Below are 12,351 nucleotides of genomic sequence, written 5' to 3' on the forward strand. Positions count from 1 at the left end.
TATCTGTGTGTATCTATGTGTTGCATGCTGACTGGCAGCACTCTTGAGATACAAATTGCAACTGTGTTGTTAACAAATGCTTGTTGGAGGCGTGCCAGGGAGCTTGTGGTTTATTCTGGAACATCTCATGTGTCAGGCCATATTTAACCCTCCACTTACCCAGCAAGACAAGCCTCAACCTGCTGCTTGGATTACTTGGCCAGTGCACCAGTCATACAGTGACAAATATCTGTGACTGTTTGATTGACAGCCCTGCCTTGCCCTGCTTTGTGTGTTAAGTTCTGGGGAACTGAGAGACGCTGTGCTACGCTATATTAGGCTAGGCAAAGGGTATTTAAATCTAACCCGAGGTCCGGGCGACTGCTTCAGCCAAACACTATGCCACGCCTACTGATGTTAATTTCTTCTCCGCAATGCGTACCTCTGCGGCCTTCTCTGATTGGTCCAGAAACCTATCGGTTGGGCCTGAGCCAGAACACGGTTGGAACACGGTTGATACTCGGTTGATACTCTGATTGGTTAGAGATGATCCAATCGATGATGACTTACTCTTTTTGCAACGCCCCTCGTCACCACAAACAATTACAATGAAATTACTACTAAAGTAGGTAGTGAACGACAGGGCAGCGGAAGAATTTAGTCTAGTCAGGCTAGACTACTGCTGGCTTTCTGTTCTACGTACCTGATAATGAATTGCACCAACATGGTGTCCCAGGTTTAAATCGGTCCCTGATTAGAGGGGAACAATGATATGCTTTGAGGTCCAGATATGAATTGCAGGGGGTTAGGCTATGCTAGACCATGCTAGTATAGGCTATGCTAAACGCTAACTGCTATGATGTAGGCTTAGCTGGACAAACTGGCTGGCTGTGGTCCCCCATTAGGAGAAGGACATTAAGGTCCCTCACTCTGTACACTGAGCCTGCCAGGTCACAGGTCAAACTAAGTAACAAACCGGTCCCTCTGTATTGTATGTCTCTTATTTTGAGACTGCTAGACGATACCCTGGTTAGCTGTGTCATGTTATCTTAACTGAGATAGACACGGTGAGTTCTCTTAGCAGGTAAAGTTAGAAGCCAGAACAATTCCCTCCCTTAGTACAGACCTGTTCATTACTATAGCACAGGGATCATCAACTAGATTCAGCTGTGGGTTGATTTCTTTCTAATCACTAAGCTAAGGACCCTGGGACTGAACACCTCCCTCTGCAACTGGATCCTGGACTTCTTGACGGGTCGCCTGCAGGTGGTGAGGGTAGGCAACACATCCGCAACACTGACCCTGAACACGTGGCCCTTCAGGGGTGTGTGCTTAGTCCCCTCCTGTACTCCCTGTTGCACGACTCGCAACATTATCATTAAGTTTGCAGACACGATGGTGGTAGGCCTGATCACCAACAACGATGCGACAGCCTATAGCCAACCTCTCCCTCAACGTCAGCAAGACAAAGGAGCCGACCGTGGGGAGCCAAGCACGCCCCCATTCACATCAACTTGGCTGTAGTGTCCACATCACTAAGGATCTATCATGATACCAACACAGTTGTGAAGAGGGCACAACAACTCCTCTCCCCCCTCAGGAGGCTGAAAAGATTTGGCATGGGCTCTCCGATCCTCAAAAAGTTCTGCAACTGTACCATTGAGAGCATCTTGAATAGCTGCATCACCGCTTGGTTTGGCAACTGCTTGGCATCCGACCGCAAGGCACTACAGAGGGTAGTGCATATGGCCCAGTACATCACTGGTGCCGAGCTCCCTGCCATCCAGGACCTCTATACCAGGCAGTATCAGAGGAAGGCCCTAAAATTTGTCAGACTCCAGCCACCCAAGTCGTAGACTGTTCTCTCTGCTACCGTACAGCAGGCGGTACCTTCTGCACCAAGTCTGGAACTAAAAGAACCCGGAATAGCTTCTACCCCCAAGCCATAAGACTGCTAAATAGTTAGTCCGGGTAGCTATTGGTTATCTATTTAACTATCTGCATTGACCCTTTTTGGACTAAATGTTTTGATTCACATACGCTGCTGCTGACTATCTGTCACTTTATTCTTCGTTATATGTACATATCTACCTCTTACCTCGTACCCCTGCACATCAACTGGTACTGGTAGTCCTTGTACAGCCAAGTTATTATTACTCATTATGTATCTATTATTACTTTTATTATTACATGTTTAACTATGCTCTTTCTCTCTGCTTTGTTGGGAAGGGCCCGTAAGTAAGCATTTTACTGTCAGTCCACACCTGTTGTTCAGGAAGCATGTGACAAATAACATTTGATTTGAATTGGGCCTGTAGCCCGGGCCACCAGTTGGGAACCCTGCTCTATCATATGTCAGTCCCTGATCGTGTCCCTGTTTTAGAGATTTGCTGTTTTGTTATGGTGAGTATGACCTGTTTCTGTTCATTACACTCATTATGTAGACTGATGATTTTCACTCCGTCTTTGGGGAAATTAATCCATGATTTTCAGTATTTTATTGTGATCGTCTGTGATAAACACACACGGATAGTTTTTCACCAGTGTCAAGCATGGATATGTTCCCAAAGTTCCTGCATAGGCCACAGTTTTAGTCTGAGAACATTATACAATAGCCGTCTATATATAGAAGTGTGTGTTTAGCCCATATTGAACGTGTGAGAAAAGACCAGTTGATTCATCATTGCATGACTTTACTGGAGGGAACGTGAACTGCCCTGCTCTGTGTCCAGGATGGAGGCTTGACAGGGTGGAATGTGTTGCTGCAAGCTGTTAGTTCATCTGGCCTGAGTAGAGTGTCTCAGCGGGCCCGCAAAGCTTCAGCTGGACTCATGTAGGTCATGGAGACTGCATGGAATCCTCCACTGCAGGGCAGAGCAGGCCTCTCTCCCTCACAACTCTCTTGCTCTCTAAACTGAGAAGAGGACAGCTTCTCTCACTCAACTCTCACTCTCAACTTTCTGCTTTTCTCTCTGCCCTGCTGTCTCTCTTCCTCCCTCCCTCTCTCTCAACTCTATCTCTCTCTGCCTCTCCCTCTCTCTCTCTCAACTCTCTCTCATACAGGAAAGTAGGACAGCTCAGATTTCTCTCAAGTGGAACTAGTGTTCACAGAGAGAGGAGGGAAAAGAGAGGGGAAAATAAAGGGGAGAGAGGGTGAGAGATGGAGACACAAGGAAAAAAGATGCAACAATACTCCCACACTCTCAGCATATACATTCAATTCATCTCTAACCTGTTACATTTTCAAAAGGCAACCATTGGAGGAAATGCAGACAGACAACTGGCTTAATTCAAATAGCTGTAAGTCCAGAGTAGAGAGCAGAGCAGCGCCATTGGAATGGGACCTGATCTCGCCTTCTCTCCAGAAACACCTAATTATACTGGAACACAATGAACACAATGTTAAATCTCTGAAATCAAATCTCTCTCACCGTTTCTCAGCACTCACCTTTAATAAACTAATTCTGCTGCTGACTTCTTGTATTGTAATAAGGTAGGCCTATACCAGCGTAGAGCATTATATTGTGTGTGTGTGTGTGTGTGTGTGTGTGTGAGAGAGAGTGTGTGAGAGAGTGTGTGCACGCCACCAGCAGCTAGCTGGCCTTGGCCTGGCCTTACAGCTTGGGTGACCAGTGCAAGTAGAAGTACAGTGAGTGCAGCTTGCGGGCGGCTGGTTTTATTGTGTAGTCAAAATTGAACGATGTCATCCTTTTGTGAGTGCCCAATGGCAGTCCCTGAGTCCCGTAAGGGGACAATGATCTGCGGTGCGGTGGCCTGAAAGGGTGCTACCCAGGTCCCTGCTGCGCAATTAACCAGTCTGCTCCTGTTTGTCTCCTCTCTGGATTGATCTCAGTAGGGAGCCGCAGGGAAAGATCTCGGCCATTCAAAGGGGATTGTTGGGGTTGGATGCTGGGGCCGATGTGATGTGTGTGGCAGGGAGGAGGTATGGGAGCTTCAGGCTCCGCTCAGGGGAGATTCTTCCCAGAGGAATGCACAGAGCTGATGGATCAGCCTCTATTTGATCTATATATACACACCGTCCGTGGGTCTTTTTGCTTGTGGTTTGTTCTGGTTTGAAGGGACTAAGGAACTGAGGGATTGTTTGGTTTTGGGAGTGCGTTCCATAATGGTAGCTTATTGAGTTTAGTTAATGAGTCAAGCTATTCTGAATTTTTGGAACATGTGCTGATATCTGGAACCACCAGATTTAAAATAAATATATACAGAGTTAGTCATATATTATAACCTAATCATTGTTTTCCAAAGAGAGAAGTTTTTTTCATCATGCCCTTTGGCTGGGCTGCCCTGTCCTGTACTGTACTCTGTTCTCCCATGGCTAACATTCGTTATATCACTGGAATATGGTTGAGTTTTAGCCACGAGCTGGGTGGTTTGCATGTGTGAGTTCGATGGGGATGAGTAGTCACTGTGGCTTAGATGTTAACCACAGTATGGCATTAGTTCATCCACATCTCTCCACTTCTGAAGGTATAAAAGTACTGTTTTAACTGGCCCCAGCATCTGCTAAACGTCCAAATCATCCATATTATTATATATTCTGCTGTTTTAATGTTCTGCTCACTAACTAACTGCTTTGGAGGGAGAGTGCATTGTACATGACTTGGTATTATGCATCCGAAAGTCCTCATTTTAGTCCTTGGCCAATGTTCTGGTCATTTTTCTGCAATAGTGAGCCTGGATAAATCCCCTCTTTGGGATTGCTTAATTTGACACAAAAAATTGACAACAAGAAGCGGTTCCTGTCCATCTCATGAGTCAGCAGTATTTACGTAGCGTTCCCTTTAGAAGCCGACTCAGCCCAGCACTTCTCCCCGGGCCAACTGTTTCCTTTAGAGGCCGACTCAGCCCAGCACTTCTCCCCGGGCCAGCCGTTCCCTTTAGAGCCGACTCAGCCCAGCACTTCTCCCCGGGCCAGCCATTCCCTTCAGAGCCGACTCAGCCCAGCACTTCTCCCCGGGCCAGCCGTTCCCTTTAGAGGCCGACTCAGCCCAGCACTTCTCCCCGGGCCAGCCGTTCCCTTTAGAGGCCGACTCAGCCCAGCACTTCTCCCTGGGCCAGCCGTTCCCTTCAGAGCCGACTCAGCCCAGCACTTCTCCCCGGGCCAGCCGTTCCCTGCAGAGCCGACTCAGCCCAGCACTTCTCCCCGGGCCAGCCGTTCCCTTCAGAGCCGACTCAGCCCAGCACTTCTCCCCGGGCCAGCCGTTCCCTTCAGAGCCGACTCAGCCCAGCACTTCTCCCCGGGCCAGCCGGCTGCAGGCAGCGAGTGAAGCTCAGGACATGACAAGCTTTGTCTTTATTGTCTTTATTCCAAGTTTTGTCTCACATTCTCATTAGTGGATGTCAATGGCCACTGCAGTTCAGAGACCACACAGAGAACACAGTACATTTGGCTTCATTAAAGAGGTACTTGTAAACGGGACTGGTTTGTTGGTGGGTTGCAGAGAGGGGGCGAGACCACCACTCAGTCGACCGCTAGCCAACACTGTTTAATCTGTTCTTTTGGGGGATTAGAGAGTAGAGCCACTTCTTTGGTTTTGTTTTTTGTTTTTAATAACTTACGGAGATAATGGAGTTAGCCTACAAGCACTAGATTTAGAATTGCCTCCTTAGAGATTTAATTGAACTCAGGTTTTTCTTATGAAGAAGATTTACGCCTAAAGGTATTCAATTGTAGGTCCGGGAAGATACCAGTATCACGATACTTGTCAGTATCGTGGCAAGGAAACAAAATACATACTTCTTTATGAAACAGCCCTAATGTTGAAAACAAAAATCCTTGTGTTGTAATCCAGAGTCACATGTATTTATTACATACAGCAGGATTTTAAAGAACCACAGAGTTTGGTCTGCTTCGTGTTTTCATTTTTGACATGGAAATATTGAGATACTGGTATCGTCACAGCCCTATTTAATTGGTTCCACCACTTACTCTTTGCTTCTTATGTCATAGTCAATAAAATGTTGCTATATGGCCTGGTACAGTAGAATATAATAATAAATATAAAATGCCTGAAAGAGATCAGGTCAGATGTTTCCATCAGAGGAATTACCCATAGAAATAGAATGAACAGAATAGACTTGGAAACCTCTGACTTTGGCAACTTCAATGGTAAACTCATGGGTGCACTATGTTCTACGCATTCTAATTCTATGGCATTACCACTACTACCCCACTGTTGCCTGCTTATTGAAGACCCAAATGAGATATCAGTGCCATCTTCATTGGTTGCATCCCAAATGGCACCATTTACAGTACTTAGCATGGTAAAACCTATTCACTGGTGGCCCTCGATATTACTTCACCATTCCTTTTCTGTGTGGGATATAAGCAGAGAGGACCTGATGTGTCACCACAACCTTATAGTTTTCTCCATAGTAGACTGAGGTTAATCATCCCTAAGAGGCTAGTAACCAGTAATAACCAGTAATCTAGAATTTTTAACACATCCCTGATGTAAATGTTGTGCTTTTAATGCACTTGTAATGCGTATGAGTGAGAGTGGCTGAAGAGTGACATTGCGTGCATTTGTGTGTGTGTGTGTTTGTGAGAGAATGAGAGTGGCTTAAGAGGGACATTGCCTGTGTGTGTGTAGCTTGGGGCTCTCAGCAGCTTGTCCCTGGGTAATTACATCACAAGTCCTGAGTCATCCTGGAGGCCCACCACTGAATGAGAATAGTGTTCAGAAAGAACAACCCAGCACACCCCCCCTCTCTCGCTCTCTCTCTCTGTCTTTCTCTTTCCTTCTCTGCCTCTCTCTTTCTCCCTCCCCTGTCTTCCCATTCCTTCCTTTCATTTCCCCTCTCTTTTTCCCCTCCCTCCATCCCTCTCACTCTTTCTTCCCCTCTCTCTTTATCACAAGGACATCTTTTCTCTTTTAGAAAAAAAGAAGTGGAGTAGGTCAAGGAAGTGTGCCGTGTCTCCTCAGTCCTCATCACTCACTTGAATGTCTTTCTGTTCCTTTCATCACATTGGGATGCAATGTTGGATTGAAACATTTTCCACATAGAGGTTGAGAGGTTATGTTCCTGCTCTTGTTCGGTTAAGTTAGGACCATGTGCTCCAATTCTCTACCCCCTGAAGTGTGTACTTGTGGACTCCTCTGCACACATGTCAAAGCACGTGACTCCTCTCCTCATAATATCCAGTACAGTATGTATTCTAGGATAATAATACGATGTAATAGTGATGTAATAGTGATGTAATAGGCATAGTGGTGTTGTGCTGGTTGTGCTATCTCATTCCACATAAGGAGTGTTAGCTGCTGGCAGTGGTAGTGTGTCCTGTTGTAGTACAGTATGGTAGGTATGTGACATGGGGTTTTCCCCACTGACTCACCAGGCAAGCCAGTAGTGAGGTAGTGATAAGTCAATGAGGAGAGGGGTGTGACTGCAGTGACAACTGGAAGTCTAGTATAGTGGCATGTACACTACACATAGCCTTACTTACCACTATCACAGAACATTCTTTTCTCTTATTTTTTTCTCTATTTCTTGTTCTCTCTCTCACCTCACTGTCTCTCTCACTCTCTCTCACTCAGTCTCTCACCTCTCTCACTATTGTCTGTCTCTATGTATCTGCTCTCTTTCTCTTTCACTATTTCTCTCCCTCCCTCCGCTCTCCCTCTTTCACACTCTCTTCCTCTACTTATGTCTATTTCTTTGCCTCTCTCCCTCCCCCTATCTCTCATCTTTCACTATCTCTTCCCCTCTCTACTTATCTGTATCTTTCTTCTTTCGCACTTTCTCTCCCTCTCTCGATTAAATTTCAATTTAAGGGACTTTATTGGCATGCTGCTGCTCCAGTTTCAACTGACCTGAGCCCTAGGACCATGCCCCAGGACTACCTGACATGATGACTCCTTGCTGTCCCCAGTCCACCTGACCGTGCTGCTGCTCCAGTTTCAACTGTTCTGCCCTATTATTATTTGACCATGCTGGCCATTTATGAACATTTGAACATCTTGGCCATGTTCTGTTATAATCTCCACCCGGCACAGCCAGAAGAGGACTGGCCACCCCACATAGCCTGGTTCCTCTCTAGGTTTCTTCCTAGGTTTTGGCCTTTCTAGGGAGTTTTTCCTAGCCACCGTGCTTCTACACCTGCATTGCTTGCTGTTTGGGGTTTTAGGCTGGGTTTCTGTACAGCACTTTGAGATATCAGCTGATGTACGAAGGGCTATATAAATACATTTGATTTGATTTTGATTTGCATGGGACTCTTGCTCTCTGTCTCTCTGTCCCCTTCTCTCTGTCTCTATCTCCCTTCCTCCCACCCTCCTCTGTCTGGTCATACTCCCCTCCCCTGCCACAGCCCTGCTCTCTTTAAACTTTATGGTGCTTTCAACACAACTGGAAACTCTGAAAAAAATCGAGGTTGAATCGTGACGTCAGTGATCTTCAGGTCGGAATATCGGAGCTCTAGAAAGAGGCAGAGTTGCTGACTTGGAGTTCCCAGTTGTCTTGAACGCACTGAAGTCGGAAGTCAGAGATTTCCTAGTTTCGAGGTCCCAGTTGTTTTGAACGTGGCAATAGTAGTGAAACCCTAAATCATCCTCCCTGACCACTATGGCTGCTTCCTGCTTCCTACACTGGAAGGAAGGGAACTGTTATTTAAGACCTCCCATTATCCTCCTTCTCCCTTCAGCATAGTGTTTGTATATAGATATTGACCCATTGAGATGAGAGGAGGTTGAAAGGACATTGGCTAAATGTCTACTCCAGACGGGGTGGGGCAGAGCCTTTGTCAGTCCAGTCAGTGGGGTATTAAGTATCTGAAGTAAAACAAAAACGGGGGTGGGGGGCGAGCCGAATAGTGAACACACTAAGTTTCCGTGTTGTGTTCTTTTGAGAGAAAGAATGTTGGCATGAAGCTAGACTCGAGGGGAGGCCAACGAGAAGTTCAAGTACTCAGGTTTGTTTCATTTAGCCCGTAATGAGCCTTGCGCTGTCGTGAGAGAGATTTCTGACTGCAAAGTTCAAAGCTGAGCCACGGATAGAAAAAAGAAAAGAAACAAGCCCTCACTTGAAACTTCAGAACATGTTGGGAGGTTAAAACAACGGCTTCTTTCGCTCTGCCCCACACCCACTTAAATGATCATTTTCACTTTTACTCAAAAATAATCCGAAAGCTATTCAGAGCTGCAGCCTGATAAAGTTGACTGTGTATGACTCAGAGAGAGAGAGAAGAGAGAGAGAGAGCGAGAGAGAGAGAAAGAAGCGGCTGTGTGGGAATGATTACATCAGCCTGAGCGGGCCCTATGATTGGTTAAGGAAGTGTGGTTTGATTCACTACCTAAAAGCCCATGGCTGTAACCCTTTGTGAGAGAAGCAGAGGGAAGTTGTCAACTAGCCGGACTGGAAATAGTGCCATCTGCTTGCTCTGTCCTGCACTAGACAGAGGAGAGGAGATTATGTGACAGGTACCATAACAGGCAGCCACTGACAGAGAGGAAGGAACCGTGCTGTACTAGTCTTTTTTTCGACCAAGTTGAGGAGAGGGTTGTTCGTCTGTGTGTGTTCTGTGCGGAGGCAGGCTCACTCCAAAAATGCCATCGTGCTCTCCTGACTGCTGCCTATTACAGGCCGTAGAGGTAAGCTCTTAGAGCCATATTTAACCGCTTTTCCCTTTTTCTCCGAAGTCTGACAAAGGTTAGCTGAGACGGGGGTCAAAGTAATTGCTTTAAAGGTCGAAGATAATTTGTCTTTTTTTTATTTTAAAGATATGACAAGCGAGGAGGGAATGTGTGAGAGGCTCAGAATGGATCGAAGCCCGCTTGAAAGGAGGAATCGTCTTTTTCTTTCCTGTCGAAAGAAGATATGATGTTCTGTTGTAAAGGCTTTGAATTTGTTGAAGCTATAGCTGGAGAAGGGAATGAGAATGTATTTTTCTAAGGCATCATGTTCAAAGGGTGCGTACTGTAGCCTAAGTGGGAAGGCTAAGGAAGCTAAATTCCTACTAAAATCTCTTTGGAGGAACCAGAGGGAATAGGATCCGTGCTCAGAGGGGGATTTATCAGGGCTTTATCTGTTGTTTCTATAAATGTGCTATATTCCTCTTTACAGTATCTTTCTATACAGTTTATTTCAGTGTCTTTCTATACAGTATCTTGTTCTATACTGTATCGTTCTATACAGTATTTTTCTATACAGTATAATTAATGTATCTCTATACACAATCTTTCTATGCAGTATCTTTCAGTCAGTGGGTAATCTCTATGGAAGCAGGTGGTGTGGATTGAAGGACTAAAAGAGTTCCCTTAGTATTTAAGCTTGAAGTATGATTCTGATGAGTGTCACATTTTATGATTTTAGAACCTATATTCTCCCACAAACCGCTGCCATTGAGAATGGATTGTATATGTCTGGTATGCTCATCAAACACGCATGGTTATGAATGAAAGTGAATTAGCTCTTGGTATTATATTGCAAATGTTGTGCTATCTAGTTATGCTTTCTATGTAAAACTGTGCCTGTCTACGCCTGAACTATGCGCCTCATCTATCTGAATTATGTCTGTCTGCCTACGAGGTTGTGTCTGGGAATAGTTCTAACATGAAAGGGCCTTTTCTTTCCTCTTTTAGATTATTAACATTTTCAGCGAGGACGGCATGGGGAAAGTAGTGGAAATCCCAGCCGACATGACTGCAAGAGATCTTTGCCAGCTCCTCGTGTACAAAAGCCATTGTGTGGACGACAACAGTTGGGCACTTGTTGAGCATCACCCTCTCCTCGGACTAGGTAAGTGGCAACCTGGTGCGCTGGATGGGTGGGCTGGTGGGCAGGCTGGCTGGCAGGACATAGCCTAGCGCTCCCTCCCCCCTCGGCCCTCGCTCTGTGAGAAGCCGACTGGATAATGAACATGTTCTCCTGCTCATGTTAAAGTCAACAGAGGTCTCGCTATGGAAACCAAGAGTCATCATAAATAATAGATAGCCTACATCTGTAGCCTATATTTTCTCTTGTATATCATTATTTTGGTTAACAGTCATTAGCTGCCTGTCTGTGCCTGCTCTTAGTCTTTTAGACGGTTTCAGAGTCTGGTGTATGGGGCACCTTATATAGTACACTACTTTTGACCAGAGCGCTATGGGCCCTGTTAGATGAAGTTCACTATGTAGGGAATAGAGTGCCATTTGCGACGTAGTCTGGGACAACGGGCTCTTAGTGCAGGACCGGGAACCCTCCTGACATCACCCTCCCAAACCTTAGTTTGTTACCGTACCTGCGAACGGATATACGGTCACTTACAGTTAGAGATAAGAATGTACCATAATATGGTCACGTGTAATAATATGGTAATAAAATGATTAGAGATGTTATTTTATCTAATTCTGGACCAGGAATTGGCTCATCACTGGCTCATACAGGTACCTTGCTCTGTCTAGTTACTGTATCTAGCCAACATTTGTACAGGGACTTTACTTTGGGCTTATACCATAGCTGAACAGGATAACGCTAGTCTCACTGAATGTTAGATGAATTGATATTGGGTTGTGTAAGTCAAGACGTAGAATGCTTAATGTGGCGGCATTGCAGCGATTTGTTAAGAGTTCTGAGAAGCAGAATGCTCCAAACTTCAACCCCCTAAGGAACGAGCAATTATAAAACACATGTTGTGTCTGAGCTTATACAGTGCCTTGCAAAAGTATTCGGCCCCCTTGAACTTTGCGACCTTTTGCCACATTTCAGGCTTCAAACATAAAGATATAAAACTGTATTTTTTTGTGAAGAATCAACAACAAGTGGGACACAATCATGAAGTGGAACGACATTTATTGGATATTTCAAACTTTTTTAACAAATCAAAAACTGAAAAATTGGGCGTGCAAAATTATTCTGCCCCTTTACTTTCAGTGCTGCAAACTCTCTCCAGAAGTTCAGTGAGGATCTCTGAATGATCCAATGTTGACCTAAATGACTAATGATGATAAATACAATCCACCTGTGTGTAATCAAGTCTCCGTATAAATGCACCTGCACTGTGATAGTCTCAGAGGTCCGTTAAAAGCGCAGAGAGCATCATGAAGAACAAGGAACACACCAGGCAGGTCCGAGATACTGTTGTGAAGAAGTTTAAAGCCGGATTTGGAAACAAAAAGATTTCCCAAGCTTTAAACATCCCAAGGAGCACTGTGCAAGCGATAATATTGAAATGGAAGGAGTATCAGACCACTGCAAATCTACCAAGACCTGGCCGTCCCTCTAAACTTTCAGCTCATACAAGGAGAAGACTGATCAGAGATGCAGCCAAGAGGCCCATGATCACTCTGGATGAACTGCAGAGATCTACAGCTGAGGTGGGAGACTGTCCATAGGACAACAATCAGTCGTAGGAGAAGACTGATCAGAGAT

General features: G+C 45.3%; 1 protein-coding gene across 5 annotated transcripts in view; it reads left to right on the top strand.

Annotated features, from left to right (window-relative positions):
• Positions 1–12,351, top strand: part of LOC110485935 (growth factor receptor-bound protein 10) — an 81,738-nt gene that overhangs the window by 54,272 nt on the left and 15,115 nt on the right. For 4 of the 5 annotated variants that reach the window (XM_021557181.2, XM_021557189.2, XM_021557198.2 and 1 more), the window contains exon 6: positions 10,581–10,737. In XM_021557181.2, the coding sequence (XP_021412856.1) occupies positions 10,581–10,737 (157 nt within the window). Of the gene's footprint in view, positions 1–9,275; positions 9,591–10,580; positions 10,738–12,351 lie in introns of those variants that run through there. The other variant, XM_021557228.2, reaches the window with a different exon arrangement.

This window comes from Oncorhynchus mykiss, chromosome 2 (assembly GCF_013265735.2).
Source record: "Oncorhynchus mykiss isolate Arlee chromosome 2, USDA_OmykA_1.1, whole genome shotgun sequence".
NCBI classification, from domain to species: Eukaryota; Metazoa; Chordata; class Actinopteri; order Salmoniformes; family Salmonidae; genus Oncorhynchus; species Oncorhynchus mykiss.